Consider the following 22,455-nt stretch of genomic DNA (forward strand, 5'->3'; position numbering starts at 1 on the left):
TTTTTTGTTCTAGTTCTGTAAAAAATGCCAATGGTAATTTGATAGGGATTGCATTGAATCTGTAGATTGCTTTGGGTAGTATAGTCATTTTCACAATATTGATTCTTCCAATCCAAGAACATGGTATATGTCTCCATCTGTTGGTATCATCTTTCATTTCTTTCATCAGTGTCTGATAGTTTTCTGCATACAGGTCTTTGGTCTCCCTAGGTAGGTTTATTCCTATGTATTTTATTCTTTTTGTTGCAGTGGTAAATGGGAGTGTTTCCTTAATATTTCTTTCAGATTTTTCATCATTAGTGTACAGGAATGTAAGAGATTTCCGTGCATTAATTTTGTATGCTGCAACTTTACCAAATTTATTGATATTCTTCAATTTGTTAATATGGTGTATCACATTGATTGATTTGTGTATATTGAAGAATCCTTGCATCCCTGGGATAAATCCCTCTTGATCATGGTGTATGATCCTTTTAATGTGTTGTTGGATTCTTGCATTTTGTTGAGGAATTTTGCATCTGTATTCATCAGTGATATTGGTCTGAACTTTTCTTTTTTTGTAGTATCTTTGTCTGGTTTTGGTATCAGGGTGATGGTGGCGTCATAGAATGAGTTTGGGAGTGTTCCTTCCTCTGCAATTTTTGGGAAGAGTTTGAGAAGGATGGGTGTTAGCTCTTCTCTAAATGTTTGATAGAATTCACTTGTGAAGCCATCTGGTCCTGGACTTTTGGTTGTTGGAAGATTTTTAATCACAGTTTCAATTTCATTACTTGTGATTGGTCTGTTCATATTTTCTATTTCTTCCTGGTTCAGTCTTGGAAGGTTATACCTTTCTAAGAATTTGTCCATTTCTTCCAGGTTGTCCATTTTATTGGCAGAGTTGCTTGTAGTAGTCTCTTAGGATGCTTTGTATTTCTGTGGTGTCTGTTGCAACTTCTCCTTTCTCATTTCTAATTTTATTGATTTGAGTCCTCTCCCTCTTTTTCTTGATTCTGGCTAAAGGTTTATCATTTTTTTTATCTTCTCAAAGAACCAGCTTTTAGTTTTATTGATCTTTGCTGTTGTTTTCTTTGTTTCTATTTCATTTATCTCTGCTCTGATCTTTATGATTTCTTTCCTTCTACTAACTTTGGGTTTTGTCTTCTTTCTCTAGTTCCTTTAGGTGTAAGGTTAGATTGTTTATTTGAGATTTTTCTTGTTTCTTGAGGTAGGCTTGTATTGCTATAATCTTCCCTCTTAGAACTCCTTTTGCTGCTTCCCATAGGTTTTGGATCATCATGTTTTTGTTGTCATTTGTCTCTAGTTAGTTTTTGATTTCCTCTTGTATTTCTTCAGTGATATCTTGGTTATATAGTAACGTATTGTTTAGCCTCCATGTGGTTGTGTTTTTTACGTCCTCTCCCTCTTTTTCTTGATGAGTCTGGCTAATAGTTTATCAATTTTGTTTATCTTCTCAAAGAACCAGTTTTTAGTTTTATTGATCTTTGCTATCGTTTCCTTCATTTCTTTTTCATTTATTTCTGATCTGATCTTTATGATTTCTCTCCTTCTGCTAACTTTGGGTTTTGTTTGTTCTTCTTTCTCTAGTTCCTTTAGGTATAAAGTTAGTTTATTTGAGATTTCTCTTGTTTCTTGAGGTAGGCCTGTATAGCTATAAACTTCCCTCTTAGAAATCTTTTGCTGCATCCCATAGGTTTTGGATCATGGTGTTTTCATTGTCATTTGTCTCTAGGTATTTTTTGATGTCCTCTGAATTCTTCAGTGATCTCTTGCTTATTTAGTAACGTATTGTTTAGCCTCTATGTGTTTGTGTTTTTTCCGCTTTTTTCCCTGTAATTCATTTCTAATCCCATAGCGTTGTGGTCAGAAAAGATGCTTAATATGATTTCAATTTTCTTAAATTTACTGAGGCTTGATTTGTGACCCAAGATGTGATCTAACCTGGAGAATGTTCCATGCGCACTTGAGAAGAAAGTGTAAAATGCTGTTTTTGGATGGAATGTCCTATAAATATCAATTAAATCTATCTGGTCTATAGTGTCATTTAAAGCTTCTGTTTCCTTATTTATTTTCACTTTGGATGATCTGTCCATTGGTGTAAGTGAGGTGTTAAAGTCCCCCACTATTATTCTGTTACTGTTGATTTCCTCTTTTATAGCTGTTAGCAGTTGCCTTATGTATTGAGGTGCTCCTATGTTGGGTGCATATATATTTATAATTGTTATATCTTCTTCATGGATTGATCCCTTGATCATTATGTAGTGTCCTTCCTTGTCTCTTGTAACATTCTTTATCTTAAAGTCTATTTTATCTGATGTGAGTATTGCTACTCCAGCTTTCTTTTGATTTCCCTTACATGGAATATCTTTTTCCATCCCCTCACTTTCAGTCTGTATGTGTCCCTAGGTCTAAAGTGGGGTCTCTTGTAGACAGCATATATATGGGTCTTGTTTTTGTATCCATTCAGCAAGCCAGTGTCCTTTGGTTGGAGCATTTAATCCATTCACGTTTAAGGTAATTATTTATATGTATGTTCCTATGACTGTTTTCTTAATTGTTTTGGGTTTTTTTTTTTGTTGTTGTTGTTGTTTTTGTGGTACGCGGGCCTCTGACTCTTGTGCCCCCTCCCGTTGCCGAGCACAGTCTCCGAACGCGCAGGCTCAGCGGCCATGGCTCATGGGCCTAGCCGCTCTGCGGCATGTGGGATCTTCCCGGACCGGGGCACGAACCCGTGTCCCCTGCATTGGCAGGTGGACTCTCAACCACTGCACCACCAGGGAAGCCCCCTTGGGTTTGTTTTTGTAGGTCCTTTTCTTCGCTTGTGTTTCCCACTTAGAGAAGTTCCTTTAGCATTTGTTGTAGAGTTGGTTTGGTCATGCTGAATTCTCTTAGCTTTTGCTTGTTTGTAAAGCTTTTGATTTCTCCATCGAATCTGAATGAGATCCTTGCCAGGTAGAGTAATCTTGGTTGTAGTTGCTTCGCTTTCATCACTTTAAGTATATCATGCTACTCCCTTCTGGCTTGTAGAGTTTCTGCTGAGATATCAGCCATTAACCTTATGGGAGTTCCCTTGTATGTTGTCATTTTTCCCTTGCTGCTTTCAATAATTTTTCTTTGTCTTTAATTTTTGCCAATTTGAGTACTTTGCGTCTCGTCGTGTTTCTGCTTGGGTTTATCCTGCCTGGAACTCTCTGCGCTTCCTGGACTTGGGTGGCTATTTTCTTTCCCATGTTAGGGAAGTTTTCAACTATAATCTCTTCAAATATTTTCTCGGGTCCTTTCTCTCTCTCTTCTCTTTCTGGGACCCCTATGTTCTTCTGCCTCAGTTATTCTGCTATTGATTCCTTCTAGTATAGTTTTCATTTCAGTTATTGTATTGTTCATCTTCGTTTGTTTGTTCTTTAATTCTTCTAGGTCTTTTTTAAACATTTCTTGCATCTTCTCGATCTTTGCCTCCATTCTTTTTCCGAGGTCCTGGATCATCTTCCCTATCATTATTCTGAATTCTTTTTCTGGAAGGTTGCCTATCTCCACTTCATTTGGTTGTTTTTCTGTGGTTTTATCTTGTTCCTTCATCTGGTACATAGCCTTCTGCCTTTTCATCTTGTCTGACTTTTTTGAATGTGGTTTTTGTTCCACAGGTGGCATGATTGTAGTTGTTCTTGCTTCTGCTGCCTTCCCTCTGAGTGCACAAATCTTAAAAAAAAAAGAACCTAATAGTATTTGAAAATTCAACTAAAGGTCAATCAATGAATGAAATTGTGCAAGTCCAGAAATACTTAGAAAATGTTTTCCCTGTTAGGGAGAAAGGAATGCAACAGAAAGCTCTTAAGTCAGTCTTCTCCAAGTAATTTCTAAGATGGTTCATACTATGAGAGGCAGTTTGGCACAACAGAATCTGACGAGAGTGAGTTAGACTTATAATTTATTTAATGTTAAGTACTTTGGGCCAGTTCATGATCTCTTGGAACTTAAGTTTTCACATATGAAAATAGGTGGCCCATAGTTGACAATCTATACATATTACTTATAAATAAGACATTAGAAAATTTTTAGCAAATGAAAACCAGTGGGATTTCTTTTAGTATATGATCTTTTTAAATGTAATATCAAACTTGCCTTTTCCTTTATCTAGGACATTGCCAGGGGCTCTCCATGAAAGTTGAATATGATCTTCTTTAAACTTAGCCTCAAGGTCTGTAATTTTAGTGGGTGGGAACATGTGAGGGTGATTACCAGGAGGAGGAGCTCCTGATACAGTAAACAACCCTCTAGAGGTTAGTCTGCTAAAGTCTATTTCAGCTTTTGCCACGTCATCTTTGACTCCAGGTCTGGGCAGGTTCTGTATAATTTTACCTACCAAAAAAGCAATTTTGTAACTTTTCATATTGTGATACCTATTCTTTATTTCATAATCTCATTTGCAGCTGTAGAGGTTTAATATTGATTGATAGCAGCCATTGAAAAAGTAACAGCTTTTAGTGAAAAAAAAGCTTGTTTTATCGGTGTCATTTAAAAATTGATGAGGAGGGACTTCCCTGGTGGTCCAGTGGGTAAGAATCGGCCTCCAATGTAGGAGACATGGGTGCGATCCCTGGTCTGGGAACTAATATTCAACATGCTGCGGGACAACTAAGTCTACGCACTCAAGAGCCTGCACGCCACAACTAGACAGCCCGCTCACTGCTGCTACTGAGCCCACAGGCTCTAACTAGAGAGGAGCTCATGACCCAAAACGAAGAGCCTGTGCCGCAATGAAGAGCCCGTGTGCCACAACAAAGGATCCCACATGCTGCAAATGAAGATCCTGCAACTAAGACCCAGTGCAGCCAAATAAATAAATAAATATTAAAAAAATAAATAAATAAAATTGATTAGGAGACATTGTGCAATGTCAGTACTATCTTATTTGTTTGTTTTTGCTTGTTTTGTTTTTTGTGGTACGAGGGCCTCTCACTGCCGCGGCCTCTCCCATTGCGGAGCACAGGCTCCGGACGCACAGGGCCAGCGGCCATGGCTCACGGGCCCAGCTGCTCCGTGGCACGCGGGATCCTCCTGGACCAGGGCACAAACCCGCATCCCTTGCATTGGCAGGCAGACTCTCAACCGCTGCGCCACCAGGGAAGCCCTTAGTACTATCTTTTAACCTATCCGTCTTTACTTCTTGACTGTAAATTCTTTGAGGACAAGGATGGTGCCTTATTTATCTCTGTAGCTCCAGCATCTAACAAAATGCTTGCCACCTAGTTGGTGCTCAGTAATTTTTTTTTTCAATGTAAATGAACCGAGGGAGATGTAAACAAAACATATTGGAAGCAAAGTCCTATGCTAGGTCTGTTAACATAAATATGGTTTTGAAACATAAAGGTGATTATATAACTATATAACTAGGTTTTCCATAGTACATTATAATTTAAATGCTTGCCACATATAATTTACCTAAATAAATGACATTTCTATTTTAATGCCACTTACCATTTTCAACATAGCCTGGTATGTACAGAGCTTTGTTCTGTTGTTGTCTTAAACTTAGCCTAGCCATGTTGTTTCTTTCCTGGGCATGTCCTTTTAAACTGTATCTACCACTTCCATGATAATCTGTAAAATATCTTGAGTAGATGCCATCATTCTTGACAGTATCAGCACCTTGATGTTGAAATGTAATATTAGACATACAACAAAGTAAAAATGACAATATCAACTGTTCATGAGCGCTAGTGATGGAAGCTATTTTGGGTGATAGTATAGCACAATTTTTTAAGCACATGAGCCCTAGAATCAGACTACTTGGGTTCAAAGCCTGGCTTGGCCACTTGCCAACCTTTGACTTTGGAAAAGTCTAATTCATGGTAAGCATTCAATTAATATTAGCTATTATTATTTCATAAGAGAATCCTAACAAAATAAGGAAAATATAACTAAACTGCAGAAAGCATATGCAAAACACCGACACTAATGAAAATAGAGAAAAACTGTACTCTTGTTACATGGGAAAGGCAAAATTGTTCATAAAATTTAAAGAAGATAAATGTGCTCATGTTTATGCCTAGACAAGATAACTAATTGAAAAGTTAAAAAGTTTTAAAAACATTAAAATTAAATACACTTAAAATATGTTTCATTAGCATATATAGGAAATATTGACTTCTAAGTCATGTGATTATAGTAGGATTTTAAGTTCCGTGGAAGTTGACGCAGATTCTTATTACCTGCACCGTTGTCCCATAGCTCTAATGTTACTTGATGTCCACCTTCGGTTTCTATAATGGCTGTTACATTGATTCCCAGTACAGGCAAAAACCCTTGACTGACTGGTGCATAAACAATCAGTGGGTCAGGGTAATGGGCTGTATTTTGACTTGTGACCTGTTGCAATTACTGGAAGTGTAGTAGGACTTCTTGCTCGAGTAGTCACTGTCACCGTTTGCATTTGAGGGCTGGCATGATTATTTAGAAGGCTGTAAGTCCAAGTACCTGTCTGAAAATTTAAAAAATAGCTATTTGAGAGCTTTTGTAATATCTTCCTACTCCTGTATATGATGTTATCTTCATTTTTTCCTCAAAATTGGTTGATAAAGCATGGAGAAAGTAAAAAAATATTCTTACCTCTGCAATACCTGGTATTCGAAGACAAGCAGATCGAATATTTAGCTTATCTTCTTTGAAATCTGAGGTTTTATATTTCTTTCCTTGTGGATCTTGGAGAAGAATTTCTGGCTTTTGTATTGTCCATGTGACAACAAAGAAAGTGGCATTTCCAATTGTACTGTCCACAGGCACTGTACCATTTATCCATTTCCTTCCTGTAATTGTCAAGGCTTTGCTTTCCAACTGTTACATAAATATAAACAACAAACATGTGAAACTGATTTATTACAGTTAGTAACATTTCAAAGTTTAGTCAGTTCAGAGTAATTCTAAATATACTTTTAAGATTTCAATTAAAGTAACTAAGAATTATTTTGAAGAATTTTGCAAATAAAAAGCATTTATACTGTTAAAAAATAGAAAAATCAAAAGAGAAAGTGACTATAAGTATCACAAAAAGCAAATTCAGTAAGGATGTTACACCTGAAATGTTTTCAGGCAGAATAGTTATTTATTAGAGAAAGAAGTTACTATTTAGGATAATAAAAAGTTATTACAAGTGTGAAAAGGCAAATAATTTTTTTTAAAGATACTGACCTGAATAGCCTGCTGAGTCATGCTGCCACTTCTAGATGAAATTCTACTGAAAGCATTAGTAAGGGCATTTATGTCTTTATTGGCATAAAAATGATGTCCTCCTAAGATGGAATTTTATTTACCTTTATAATACTAATTTTATTTTATTTTATTTTTTAAATTTTTATTGGAGTATAGTTGATTCACAACGTTGTGTTAGTTTCAGGTATACAGCAAAGCGAATCAGTTATACATATACATATATCCACTCTTTTTTAGATTCTTTTCCCTGTTGAGTAGAGTCCCCTGTGCTATACAGTAGGTCCTTATTATTATCTATTTTATATATAGTAGTGTGTATATGTCACCCCAGTCTCCCAATTTATCCCTCCCCCTGCTTTTGCCCCTGGTAACCATAAGTTTGTTTTCTACATCTGTGATTCTTTCTGTTTTGTAAATAAGTTTATTTGTACCATTTTTTTAGATTCCACATATAAGTGATATCATATGATATTTGTCTTTCTCTGTCTGACTTACTTCACTCAGTATGACAATCTCTAGGTCCATTCTTGTTGCTGCAAATGGCATTATTTCATTCTTTTTTATGGCTGAGTAATATTCCATATAATACTAATTTTAAATGGGAAAATCATGTTTGCTCTTATATTCTTATCAATATACTATAAAATATATTTTAAAAATTTCTTTTTAAACTTACAGAAGATGAATTTCCCAGACCTTAGGAACTTTTAATATATCAGTATCCTAGATGTAATCGTACAATAACTAAACCTTGCTCAAAATATGTTAGAACAAAGAAAAATCTAGCCAAATATTATTTTTATATCAATCATTAGATTTAAGTGCTTTCCACATTAGTAAAGCTGATCTAATCACCAAATAACATTATGAAAATTAAAGACAGTTTTTAAACTAGCTGCTTATTTTCTAGTTATATCTAAGATATACCAAAACAATTAGAGAATGACAGTTTAGAATAAAGTAAAAATTGATTAAGTGCAGAAAATAAGTGATACAGGAGTTAATGAAGAGGAAGATAACTTAGGTGTCAGGAGCTGGAAAAGAATGGATTTCAGAGAGCAAGACTTGGTAATCAGGTCTCTAACTCTAGCCTTGGGCAAATCATTTCTATTCTCTAGGTTTACATTTCTTCCTCAGTGAAATAGGGCTATCTGAATCTCTACTTTAAGATTGAGCAGGACAGATATTGAGCCAGAATTTTGGAACTGCAGTTGAATGTCATTAGTAACCATGGAGAAACAAGTTTCATTTTGGTGGTATTGGTAGAAAGTGGTGAGAAATGAATGAAGACAGAAAATGTTAGAAATATTAGACTAATATTAGACTAATATTAGACTAATATTAGAAATATTAGACTAATTAGAAAAAGTTATTAGAAAAAATATTAGACTAATATTAGAAAAAGTTAATATAGGTAGAAATGGAGAGAAGTGGGGGTGGGGAGAAGAACTATATTAATTTGAAGGACAAGGACAAGGAAAGGACAAAGATTAATTTTTTAGGATAGGAAAATTTTGAGCAGTTTGTATTTTAAAGGGAAAGAGCCCCTGTAATGAGAGAAACTGAAAAAGTGTTTTCTATTCAAACTCTATTCCAAAGGTTTACCTGTCATATCTGACAGTGTCTCCAGTTCTTTGGCAGCAGAAGGTCCCAGAGCAATGGTGTGGATGATCGCACCACTTTGTTTTACCTCCTCAAAGCATAAGTTTATTTCATTATCTTCCCCATCAGTTAGTAATATGATTTCAGAACCAGAAGTGCTTTGGTTACTGTGGATAACTGCCTGATAGTAAAAAACCAGATTATTAATTATAGAATATAATATCTAAATAAAACTAAATAAATCTGTTCTTTAGTCTTGGAGAAGTCTTTAGGCCTATGCATCAGAGTAGGCAAAAGGAAACTTTGTTTGTATTGTCATTCCAGGTTTTGTTGGTTTGGAAATGAGTGTAATGTACAATGGTCTTTAGGTTTCCAAAGGCAGAATGTTAACAGTGCTTTCACATATACTTAAGCTACCCAAGAGAGAAAGAATAAAACACTGAGAACAATGTCTAACACATAGTAAGTACTCAATGAATGTTAGCTATTTTTATTATCCCAGGAGATACTTGGGGTAGAGGCAAATGATCCAGGCAGTTTGGAAGGTTGCACACTAGACAACATTTGTAAAGCCGTGACTGAAGGCAGGTGTTCAAAGTTAAATGATGTGACATGCCTTTTAACGCATTTCAGTTGCTAATTGAAGAATCTCATGATTTCCTGGAAAAAACATTGACCTGTCATGAAGAAGGAAGTTCCTGAATTTATCGAGTATCATAATTTTGGGGGTATTTTCCTGATTTTTACCAAAAGTAGTGGCTAAGACAATTACTCAGACAAATTGAGAGTAAATTCTAGCTCCGCCATTTGCTAAATAGAATAGCTAGTGTTTAGTTTCTCTATCATTCATATATATTAATATATAATAGAGCTCTATAAATAGCTCACTGTAATTATTACCTTTTTGAACTTTGGAGTAAGAAAGACCAGATTTATCAATTACTGACTCTATGATCTTGAGAAAGATCTTTAATTACTCTGAACCTCAGTTTCTTTATGTGCAAAACGGGCATAAAAGTAGTGCCTGACTAAAAAATTAATGGTAACGATAAAGTAAGATCATGAATGTAAAGCATTTAACGTAGGCACTAATGCAGTATATGCTCAATAAATTTCAGATATTATTATGATTCTGTACGTAAAAGCTTATATGTTGATATGGTTTCTTTACATGAGTAACAGAGGTTTTTTATATGTTTGAATGTAATTTGATGTAATCTCTTCAGTAATAGACTCTGTGGTCAAAATGTCATAGATATATATCAAAACATATTAAGAAAAACATGTATGAACCAACATGTGCCAACATTATAACATATTCCCAAGATATAGTACTGTCATATTTTAGAAGTGAATAGACATATGTAAGAATTATGATTTTTATAATAATAGCAATCCTTTCTTGAGCACTTGTTTATATTTTTTATTGAATTATAGTTGATTTACAATGTTATATTAGTTTCAGGTGTACAACATAGTAATTCACTCTTTTAATGAATTACACTCTATTTAAAGTTATTACAAAATAATGGCTATATTTCCCAGTGCTATACAATATATCCTTGTTGCTTACTTATTTTATATGTAGTAGTTTGTATCTCTTAATACCATACCCTAATCTTGCACCTTTCCCTTTCCTCTCCCCACTGGTAACCACTAGATTGTTCTCTATATCTGGGAGTCTGTTTCTGTTTTGTTCTATACATCCGTTTGTGTTATTTTCTAGATTCTACATATAATTGGTAACAGAGTTTTTGTCTTTCTCTGTGTGACTTATTTTCCTAAGCATCATACCCTCTAGATCTATCCACATTGTTGCAAATGAAAGAATTCCATTCTTTCTTATGGCTGAGTAATATTGCATTGTATATATGTATTATATAAATACATACATACACCCTACATCTTCTTTATTCATTCATCTCTTGATGAACACTTGGATTGCTTCCATATCATGGCTATTGTAAATGATGCTGCTGTGAACATTAGGGGAGCCCTTATTTATCTGACATAGTTCCTATTAAATGGGATAGGTTCTGTTACTTTCCACATTTCATTAATTGAGGAAACTGAGACTTTCTTAGTTGAGTAACTCACCCACAGTCATTTAGCTAGGGCATAGTAGAACCAGAATTCCAGGTTTATCTGGATCTAGAACTTGCGTGTTTTCTTAAAGCAATATGATTTACAAGAAACAGATATCATGAGGAAAGCTAAGAGATGATATTAACTAGTGGCCAAAATAAGAGTAACAGTCTCCACTTTTTAGCTGAGACAATGAGAGGATCAGTGAAAGGAAACGGTTTTCCTTTCACTGAAAAAGAAAAAATAGGCTTAAATAGAGGCTATCTTAGGTTGGAAGAAATTCAGATGAGTACGGAGGGTGTTTTAATATAGTTCACAATTTTTATTTCATTAAACTTCTATGTATCTGTCTTGAGTTTGGTACTATACTTGAGGAACTACCTCTATCTTTGTGATTTTTAAATGTCAATTTAACTTGATGAACTGGGGTTTTCTTTATCCGTAATATAAAAATATTAGTAATCTCCCTCTTCCACAATCCCCTTAACAGCATTATTTTCTCCTCATAGAAATTCAGACTATGGGAGTGATAAAGAAATGAGGAACTTCTAACTAAGTAATGATGATTATGTGCACACAGGATTTTTCTTCCCTTTAACCACTCCTCAGCGCAACACAGTTCCTCAGGAGCATGTTGGTGAAATAACCACACTCAGAGAAGATCCAGCTATGAACGATAGACAACAGAAGGTCTTTAAAAATTATTTAAGTGAGGGACCTCTAAGCTCATGACCCTTGTTCCAAGAGAGCTGGACAAAATTAAAAGCAATGATAAATGGCAAGTGATATTTAGAAAAGCATTCTTATTTTACCTGGAATCCTGCTTTGAGTCCCCTGCAAATTGAAGTTCCACCATCAGCTTGAGGCAGATTTCGGTAAACATTATCATCAGTTATTTTTGTTAGATGATTTCAGATTTCAGCAACACTGTCAAATGTAACCATCCCAACCAAGGATCCCTTTTTGATAATTTGAATCAAGTGTAGTTCTGCTGCTTGATTCATTCGAAAGAGACGGTGTTACTGTAAGAAAAAGATGTCTGAAAAATTCCTGAGTTTCCTCCAATCTTGACAGGTTGGTGAAAGACAAAGTTCATGGGCCAGAGATCATAATAATAATTGATTACTGTATTGTAGAGTTTAACTTCTTCATTATATTAAAAAGAAATAATATTAAAGAAAAACTTTAAAAATCAGTCATATTATACTTGGAAAAGCCTTAAAATTTTATACCTTCTCCTTTAACAGTAAGGAAATAATTTAAAAATGCACACAAATATGTTTGTTGCAACATAATTTTTGATAACAAGTTGAAAATCACCAAAAGTCCAATAATGGGGGTTATTTGACTAAATTATAATATTTGCATACCATATGACCATTAAAACTTGTGTCATGGAATCATTTTTTTCCTTGGGGATTGTTTAAGGTATAGTAAGTAAAAAAAATCATATTATAAAACATTTTATAAGATATAATCACATTTCTGAGGAGGAGAAACAAAATACATGAACAGAAAAATGATAGGAATGATGTATGCTCCATAGAATTATGGATGATTTTCGTCTTTTCTTTTTGTTCAGTTATGTTATTTCTAGTTTGTTAGAACTAAAAGTTAAAGAATAAACATCATCCATAATCCAATAACCTTAATATAACAATTATTTTTATTTTAGTATATTATCTTCTAGTGCTTGTCCATATAAAATCACTGTACTAAAATTTATTAGAATAATAAAAATATTTTTTAGTTAGCTTAGTAGAACTAAACCTAAAATTAAATTATATTTCTATTAGCTTAAATACCTAATTTAGGAGAGCTAACAAATAAACGTCTTACTGAATTCATGCTTACAGATTTATCAAGTAACAGACTACCCGCTGTTTGGACTTGAGTAACGAAAATGTAGGATGAGTCGGTGGATTCATTTCTGTCATGGGAGATATATTCTGAAAGTCATCAGAGTCCATGATTACATCCCATGTGGTTCTGCCATTGCACATTTTGTTTTGTAGGTTTGGAGCTTCTGTATCGTGTGTTTTTTCTGTACAAAATTCAGTCACCTGGGAAAAATCAGTTGAAAGACAATAGTACGGTAACTGATGAGGCATTACCTTCCTTTCCAATTATACAGTTGGCTGCCTTATACATCCTCCACAGATTTTATCTCCTGACAATTAAAAATTATATCATAATCTAACATTCTCACATTCATTTTGCATACTTGAATGGAGAAAAAGCAAATTAAAACCATCAATATGCCCTGGAAATTTATTTGGTAATTCTTTTAGGTATAGGTAGATCATAGCACTGGGGGATGATGGCGGCTGACGCAACTGCTTAAGCTAACTTCTTACTTTCCCTTCTAGACTCCTGGGGGACTCAAGCCTTGAAATAAGTTTAATGGAAAAAGGGACAGGATTTGCAGTAATTTCTAGCTTCCCCCTAAAAGTGGGGTAAAGAAAATGGCCTTCTTTAATTGCCTAAGTATTTTCTATCTCTTTATAGTTTATTGAAAAACTTGAGAACAGATATTCTAACAATCTCAAATGTAATTGGCTCTGGTGAACTTAGACGTAAATAAAATAATACTCCCGAAAAAATAATGAAAATGTGGGAAGAAAATGAGAAAATGTGATTGCTTCTCTTTGAGTTGCAAATGGTGAGTTGTATCCAGTAATTCTGCCAAATGATATTTCATTACTATAGAATCTATGAAAATCCTCCAAGTTTTGAAAACCTAGTAACTTGGAAAAACACTAGCATAAACTAGTAGCATTCAGGAAAGAATTCGTCTTGCAGTAAAGCCTCAGCTTTATAAATATCATTTTGTTTTCTTAAAATGCCCTCCTCATATAAATCTCCTGCTGTAAGCTCAGATTTAGAATTAAATTATTAAACCCGAATACCTTTTATTCAAGTTTTAAGAGTTTGTTTTCCTTCTGTTAAGTTTCTGATCTACATTTTTCATAAGGGGTTATATTGGATGGGTGGAAAATATAGTTTTCAGTCAAAGCAGTGATTTATAATCAACTTGATGATATGAAATGCCTACCAAATGTGGCTCCTCTTGCTACTGTCACTGCCTTTATTCAGGGCCTTCAGATCTCTTATCTGCCTATTGCCATGCCCTCCAACTGGTCTCCCTGCCTCCACTATCTCACTTCCTTTTGTTTTTCACAGTCAGTAGAATTATCATCCTGAAAGAATAACCTGGTTACATCACTAGTCTGAAGTTGATAAAATAAAATCCAAACACCTTAGTTTTGTAGGTTCCAATTTCGTGTTTCAATCTCATTTCTTGCTTCTTCCTTACCATGTATGCTTTGCTTATAGAACATTGAACTTTCTCCTGTCCTTAGAGTATGCCAGAAACTTTCACAAGGCTCTCGCTAATACAAATGGAAAAGGAAATTTGTGCAAATTAGAAAAAGGTGCCCTTTTCTCAAGTTCTTTTATTGCTGTCTATCTGAAAAGTGTTCTAATAAATATGAAAATCTTTAGTGACCGTGATGCAAGTAATTTGGGCAGTGCTCAACTTGTACAGTTATGTGTGGTATCCTGTATTTTTCTTTTTTTAAATCTTTTTTCTTTCTTTCTTTCTTTTTACATCTTTAGTGGAGTATAATTGCTTTACAATGTTGTGTTAGTTTCTGCTGTATAACAAAGTGAATCAGCTATATGTGTACATATTATCCCATTATCCCCTCCCTCTCATCCCTGTATTTTTCCATCTTTGTTTCTGTAAACCTGTTTCTTTGCCTAGAATACCCTTCCCCTTCCTGCTTTAGCAAGTTCATATTAATTTTATTTCCAAATCCCAGCTCAAAACTCATCTCATTATACACAATTTTCTGACCTTCAATTGGAGACATTTGCTGTACTCTCATGGCACTTAGTTTCTATTTCTTCCTACTTTGTATTCATATTTATTTTTCTTTTATCTCTACCTCTCTCACTTAATTGAGTTCTTCAAGAACAGTTATTTTTAATTATTTCTATATTTTTTCAGTTCCTAACATGGTGCTGGACATGAAGTGGGAATAATGAATTTTAAAGAAAGAAAATCATGGACTTGAATATTCATTATTTCAGATCATATTTCTCTTGGGTCTGAGCTTATGCCCTGGGTACAGATGCTATGCAATATATTTAGTCTATGTTACAATAATTAGAAGGTTGTGTTATTATGCACAAGATATATGGTTAAAGTACAGTATTTATCTCTGAGCCATATCTTATATAATTAGTTGCCCTCCATATTTCAGTTACATGATTTTCTTTCATTATTATTTATTTTTCAGGTAGGCAGCATGAGTTATCTCCTCATAGTCAAATGCTTTTGGAATTTATAGTTTGGTACAGACAGTATATATTCCAATTATCCTCTTGTGTCACATGATCTGATATCTATTTGGATGCTGAACTTTGGCTGCCTTTGTGGATCCAGATTCAACAGGTTAAAGTGAAACTTCTAGATTCATGTTTCAAATATTCCCAGGAGGGAGTTTTATTAGGCTGGAAAACAATTTCTACTTAAATATCTCATTAGATTCATTTAGGAGTTTTAGCAAAAAATATCGAGTCTGTATTTTTACTCAGGTCCTTCACCATTAATGCCCTAGACTCCAAAACAATTTTAAATCTTATTGGAAATAATAGGCTTTTCCAAACCTCTACCCATAGAAGTCCATGTTGCTAGTAATTTGATATATGAAAATTTGCTTCTTTTAAATGTTAGTTTACTATCTAGAGATAGTATACTTTATTTTGATTTGTTGTTTTTGATAACTTTCATATGTTTCATATTTTAAAGTCTTTTTTACATGTTTGGAAACTTTCATTAGGTAGCTATAATATGTTTGCATTAATTAAGGCTGGATTTATCCAGGGAAAGAGACAATTCCCTATTATCCAAATATTTTATAAATTTAAAAAATTAAAAATTTTAAGCTTATTTTATACTCACCTTGTGCTAAGCACTGTAATCGTACTTTATTTATATTAGCTCTTATAAAACTAACAGCAATAACACTGTAAAGTGGGTTTTATAATTCCTATTTAAAAGACTAGAGAATTAAATCTCAGATTTAGCAGTTTGCTCATAGTGACACAGCTCGAAAATGACAGACTAGGTTTTGACATCAGATCTGTCTGACTCCAAGTCACCTGTTCTTATCTACTGAGGTTTATACATTTAACCAAATATTTCAGGTCAAACATTAGCTTTGGAACTTGAATTATTGTGTTGTTATTTTTTAATCGGTCAGATTGGTAATTGTGAACCTTTCCTCTTTTGTTGTTCTGTAGAAAGAGCCGTTTATGTTTTCACAATATCACTTGGCAAAACTTAGTGTGCTTTAGTGTGAAGATAATGGAAAATAGAGACTGTCAGTACTTTCCCAAGCTACAGAATGAATTACTTTGGAATAGTAATATGAATAACACTTAGAAGAAAGAATAAAAAGTAAGGTTGTAGTTCTAGACATAAATCCACAGAAGTCAAATGAGGGAAGGGATGTAATAAGAAATTCTGTGATGCCAATGAGAAGGGTACAGTTCTACCTCTGAAGAAAAAAAAAAGCAGGTTAGTAAGAAAGGGTGGAATAATTTCCAGATACACCCTGACAAGACTGGATACACAGGACTGGATAAAATGGCTATTAATTAACTTAGTAATTTCCCTTATTTCTATTGGTGTATATAATTTCATAGTAGAAAATCCAGCTTCCCTAATTAATTTTTCCTAAAGGGTTCCTTTGTGAGACTAGAAAAAGAAGGTACTTACAGAATGGAGACTTTGCATAAACATAATGGACTTCCTTGCAGTCTGGGATTTTTCTGGGATGAATATACATTTTGCTTCATACAGCCTTGTCTATGAGTCACGTCTGCATGGCCTTGTTATGCAGCTGCCTCCCTGGCATTTCTTGAAAACCACGTTTATACCAGTAATATGAATTGAACATCTGTGATGAAAGAATTAGATTATATTTGTACATGAAGGCCAGAGAAATTATGAATAAAGATTAACATCCTAAAATCCTTCCCTCAGTGATAATTGCTATAGACCATGTACCAACATTCCATTTTGACAAAAGTAGGCACAGTGTCCTCCCCCTATTTACCATTGATTTCAACAAGAACAATGATGTTAATTCATATTTCTTAATGTTCATATTTCTTAATGTTCACTGCTCATTAAGTGATTAATATATCTATTATCCTTGTGACCTTGAGCTTAAGATGATAATTCCTAACTCACAAGGATGCTGTGAAAATTAAGTGAGTTAAGAGATACAGAGGATTTGCTTCCCAGCGGGGAGGGGAGAGTCAACATTATGCTTAAAACCCTCTTAAATTTCTTATGTATGGTACACATATACATATATGTATGCACACACATATATATATTGCTATATAAATGTATACATATATTCATGTATACCATAAATACAAAACCATGTGTGGTTTTTGTGTTTACAGCATTTTACAATTTACATTTGAAAATCACTGAGCTAGACTGAAAGAAGAAATGAAAATAAACCCTGCATGGAAATGCTTGTGCATTCAAACCTTTTGGTCTTTATAAGATAGTTGTCAAGGGCCTGGCAGAGAATGAGGTGGGGTGGGGTATGGGTAAAAGATAAAAAGAGTTCTTGTTTATCTGCAGGATTTACTCCCAGTCTGTGTTAATATTAAACTTCAAAACATTAATCTATTTAAATATATTTGTATTGCAAGGATTAAAGGAGATGGTTAGTCATGTTTTCCAAGAGGGTTAGCTCTAGAGTAAAAGCCTGAAAACTAAACTTACACTGCCTCCAACAAAGTGCCTGGCACACAGTAGGAGCTCAATAAATGTTATTTTAGATACTTGTTTTTACTAATATATCTCTTTTTATGACTGATAAGGAAACATTTATTTTTCATTAGTTTATTAAAAGTTGGTTGTTTGATACATTCTTTGTTTAGCTTTTACTTTGTACCATGCCCAAAGCTAAGGGATTAAAAAAAAAATCAGCCCTCCAGGATCTTAAAACACAGACAGTTACTGTCCAGTGTGAGAGAAGCCCATGCACATTGTTTTGGGAACAGTGTCAAGGATGTCTAACCTCAAATGGAGGGAGAGGAAAGACACTTAGGGAAGAAGCATTTAAATTGAGTCTTGAAGGATGAACAAGCATTGTTTGAATAAGGGAGATGGTGCTGGGAGGAGTTGCGTGGGAGGAGGTGACAGTAATGAGTGTCCTGGGATGAAAGCCTCCTCTGTGTGAAAGATTCTAGGCAGCTTAGGAGAGTTAAACAAACAACACAAAGGCATTTTTCTACCACACCTCTTTTCTCTAATATGTTTTTTTATCCTAAAGACTTATTTTCTATTACACTGATTTCTGTTGTTCTTTAATACTCATTAACCACTCCATGTGCTTGACATTTTTAATTTAAATAGCTCATCTATTCATAAATAAGACCTGTCTAAATCTACCCAGAATTATACTTCTTAAAAAATCAATTTTCTCACTTATCCTTATGAAAAGTACTTCTTTAAGCTCAAGATTAAATGAAAAATAAATATATTTAATATGAGGCTCTAACAGTTTAATTGATTTCAATGAAACAGATTCACCTTAAAACGTTATGTATCAAACGAAACAAAAGATTGGGTAGGAACTTGAACTCTAATTCTCAGATATCTTAAGTTTTAGGGTACAACTTTTTTCTTTCTCTTTCCTCTGACAATAACATATTTTTAGTACAACTCCCATGAATACTGAAATTTTCCCCAAATTTTGATTGATCTTGATTCCAATGTGTAATACCAGAAATTGTTGGACAGAAGTATAGTGGGGCAGGTTGGATATTGCAGTTAACTCTGGGCATTCAACCACTGAGGTAGCCTTTGTTTGCCTAGTACAGAAAATTAAAAAATCATAGTGAAAAGTTTTGAAAACAGATTTGTTCAATAGAATACCTCGTTGCTTCAATAGTGTTTCTTCTGAAAATATAGAATGGCTGGTCCACATTATACTCATCAAATATTCCCCATCGGAGATGGGCCCACTCATGGACAAATACTCTGCCTATGAGAGAATATTGCCACTTATAAATTTATGTTTACAATACATGTATCCCGGCTTTTTGAAAGTTCACTTTACACCATTTCACTTTTATGAAAGACCTTAGTACCTGTTTTTGCTAACAGAAAGAAGTTCGAAGAGGACTTTTTCTTTTATGAAAAAAGGCGAAAAGTAAAAATAGCAATCAGCATTTGTTTCGCAGCCAGCTGTTTTACAGACAGCACACACCCAGAGCAGGAAGAATGGCACCACCAAGCTCCTTCCCTGGGAACCGCACTCAGCATCTCACCCTCAAACCCCATAGATTTGAACTGTGTCTGTGAGCATCTGTGCTTTATCTCGACATATTTTGTTCATCTGTTAAGATGTGTCCTAAGGTAATTGCTTCTTTGCTGTATACAATCTTGACTTATGAAAGCTTTCATAGAAACGCTTCTTTTGGATAGTGGGGGAAACTTGTATTTAACTATTTTCCTTATATTTTAAGTCTCCCTTCCCCATATCCTCAACCTGAGTCAAGGAAATCTAGAAATTGACAACTTTCATTAGGCCAAAGAAGTTAAAATGGGTTAGTATCAATAAATGGTTAATTTTATTATTAAACACACACAAAAAGAAATATAATTAGGTTGAACATAACTAGTAAATTTCCAAAGGTATTAATACCTATTTTTTCCTTTAAAAAATTTTTAAAAATACCATTAATCATGTTATGTTTGTTTCCAGTGGAAATAAAAATAGAAGTAGAAAATAGATATCCCTACCTCAGGACCCATAGATAGGCAAATTATTAGTCAACAAGAAGTTTGGAGTAAAATGTATATATTGTCCTTTTTCTCCACATTTTCCATGTTGAAGTGTATAGGGATCATCTCCATATTTTAGGTAAGGATTAAAAACTATGACATATGCCTAAAAAGCAGAACAAACAAGCCAAAACAGATCCCAAGAGCAATAGAAACAAGGAATTTTTCATCTAAATTAAGACCAGTAATATTACTAATTTAAATACTAAAGTAGTCATCAGTAATTACTAAAAAATTATGAGTATTAATTTTTTTAAATCACAGGAAGAAAGAAACAGTTTAGGAGCTAGATAAAATACCCTACCTGGTCATATGCTTCTTGTTTTGGCATTAAGTACTCAGATTTTGATTTCCAGGTCATTGGAATTAAAATGCTTACATTCCTGAAATAAACTGTTCGTTTGGTGGCATGAAACAGGTAATTAGAAGCTTCAGTTACCATTTCCTGACAAAATTTAAAATACCTTGTAGTAACAATTTCACAATGAAATGAACATGAAAATGTACAAACAAGAAGAAGCTAATTTAAGCCCCTCTCCCCAAATATTTTGGCAAAGACTAACTGAAAAATAGGTTACATTTTACTATATTTCTCTAGTCTAGTAAATCAAATTTACCATTGAGCTTTTCATTCAAGGCAAGAGATGCCTGTAAACTCTCATTTTTATATACTTAGAAATCAATTCTTTATTTTTCACTTATCCAGACCTGCATTCAGCATTATGGGTTGGAGCAGGGAGTGAGGGTGCTAGGTGAGATATAAAGGTGATTAAGACTGGCAGTCTGTTGGCAAGTTGCTTACTGAATTGAACAGAGGTGCTTAAAATGGTGTTGGGAGTTTAAAGTTTGGTAGATTTTATGCTGTTGTTAATTGAAAAAACCATTTTGCTAGATTTATTTTGAGTTATAGTCTCATAAGGAATGTGTTCGTAAAAGGCAAAGTTTTACCAAGCAGTGATTTTCTAAAAATATGTAGGTCATTGGTTTCAAATTCCAGTTTTGCTACTTATTGTATGACTGTACAAATCACTTAACTTTTCTCAATTTATACAACAAGGGTAATTAATAATCTCTATTCTTGACCACCTCATAGGCATATTGAGAGGATCAAAGAAAATAGTATATATTAGAGTGCTATATAGAGAGTATTTTATTATAATGACTAACCCAGATAAAATTAGGAAGTAAGTCAACTTCAAAAATAAGTAATATTTTCTTTAAGATCAGATACCTAAGAATTTCAAAATTTTTAGAGTTGAACAAGTATGAACAACTGAAAAATTGAAAAAATGTACATGATAATGAACCTCTAGGGCTTAAATGGAGGTTAGTTATTGAAACATTATAAAAGTAACTTCATAAAGATAAAATTTGAAAATAATTCTCCAGTAGCTCGAAGGTCTTTCTTTTAGCTTAATGAGTTGAAAAAATATTAGTAGTTTGGCCTTTTAATAATGCATTTGGAGAATGACTAATGCTATTAATATATAATACATAATATTTAAACTAAGCAGATATTAATCTTGACAGTTTAGATACATGCTATATAAATGACGAATACTGTCTAAGCAGTTTTGGAAAGTTATAACTCTGTGTGAATGTGTGTATGTGCCTAGGCAACATGAGTTGAAAATACTCAATGAAATAAATATAAATGGATAATAAATTTTTCACTTACCTTTATGTTTTGAATGAGTTTTTCATCTTCTGGCACACTGGGGTTAATTGCAATGACAGTGCCATCATATCCATTGTTAATCAAATTTACCATTGAGCTTTTCATTCCAGGCAAGAGATGCAAAGTTAGGAACAGAATAACATTCAGAGTGAGCACCATTTTTTCGCATGTTACAATAAACCTATTGGAAATGTAAGGAGAGGATTTATGTATCTGCTTACCTCAGAAATTTGACTCTAGACCCAAATATTTGCAAAAATATATTACTAATATATATATATATTTTATTACTAAAATATTTTGATGAACTTCTTTATCTTATTCTAAAGAGTTCTTTAATTGTTAAGTAGCAATGGGGATTATGCTGAACATTTATCATACTTTCTAAGACAGCTAAGGTGTTAAATACTCATTGAATTGAGCAATTCTTTTAGATTGTTTGTGTAGTCATCATCCTCATCATGGTGATCATTCTTTGTCTTCATTGTCATCATCATCAAATAGTATTAGATATTTTCCAGTTCTGGGATCTGTTTACAGAAAAGCGCTCTGTGGAAGGATGAGGAACTGAAATGAAAAGCACCAGGAAATAACAGATGAAAAAGGCGTGTTTAAAAAACAAAACAAACCAAAAATGAATAAAGAAACTAGAGTGGGAGTGGCAGTGAATTAGGATTTCTATTCTTTAGATGGGAGTCATATTATAAGCACAGTGGTTGGGAACAGCTATGGGTCAAGGGGGAAATGGGTTTTTTCGTTACTTTCTCTGATGACTTCTTGGGTATTTCAGTTTACAAGTAGCACTGAATGCTTTAAGTCCTTGTATAACTTGAAACCTTAAGATGTTTCAATTAGATTTCTTTTTTGGATTGAACACAAATCTGCCAATATTCCTTAGTTTGAAATAGTTGTGCACATAGCATTGTAAGCTGGCTTTAGAGTCAGATGAATCTAAACCTGACCCTTGCCTTGGTCATTTAACAGTCATGTGATTCTT

General features: G+C 33.8%; 1 protein-coding gene and 1 long non-coding RNA gene across 2 annotated transcripts in view; one reads left to right on the forward strand and one right to left on the reverse strand.

The window, feature by feature from the left end:
- Positions 1 to 21,617, reverse strand: part of LOC102988767 (calcium-activated chloride channel regulator 1-like) — a 26,256-nt gene extending 4,639 nt beyond the window's left edge. The window contains 15 exon segments of the mRNA XM_007123995.2: positions 4,120 to 4,356; positions 5,476 to 5,646; positions 6,210 to 6,361; positions 6,363 to 6,478; positions 6,607 to 6,831; positions 7,186 to 7,286; positions 8,812 to 8,989; positions 11,706 to 11,915; positions 12,733 to 12,761; positions 12,764 to 12,956; positions 16,682 to 16,862; positions 18,869 to 18,977; positions 19,739 to 19,886; positions 20,085 to 20,225; positions 21,459 to 21,617. Coding sequence (XP_007124057.2) covers positions 4,120 to 4,356; positions 5,476 to 5,646; positions 6,210 to 6,361; positions 6,363 to 6,478; positions 6,607 to 6,831; positions 7,186 to 7,286; positions 8,812 to 8,989; positions 11,706 to 11,915; positions 12,733 to 12,761; positions 12,764 to 12,956; positions 16,682 to 16,862; positions 18,869 to 18,977; positions 19,739 to 19,886; positions 20,085 to 20,225; positions 21,459 to 21,617 — 2,350 coding nt within the window.
- LOC114486220 (uncharacterized) overlaps positions 1 to 22,455 on the forward strand; it is a 106,539-nt gene that overhangs the window by 57,197 nt on the left and 26,887 nt on the right. The window lies entirely within an intron of this gene.

Source organism: Physeter macrocephalus, chromosome 4 (genome assembly GCF_002837175.3).
Source record: "Physeter macrocephalus isolate SW-GA chromosome 4, ASM283717v5, whole genome shotgun sequence".
NCBI classification, from domain to species: Eukaryota; Metazoa; Chordata; class Mammalia; order Artiodactyla; family Physeteridae; genus Physeter; species Physeter macrocephalus.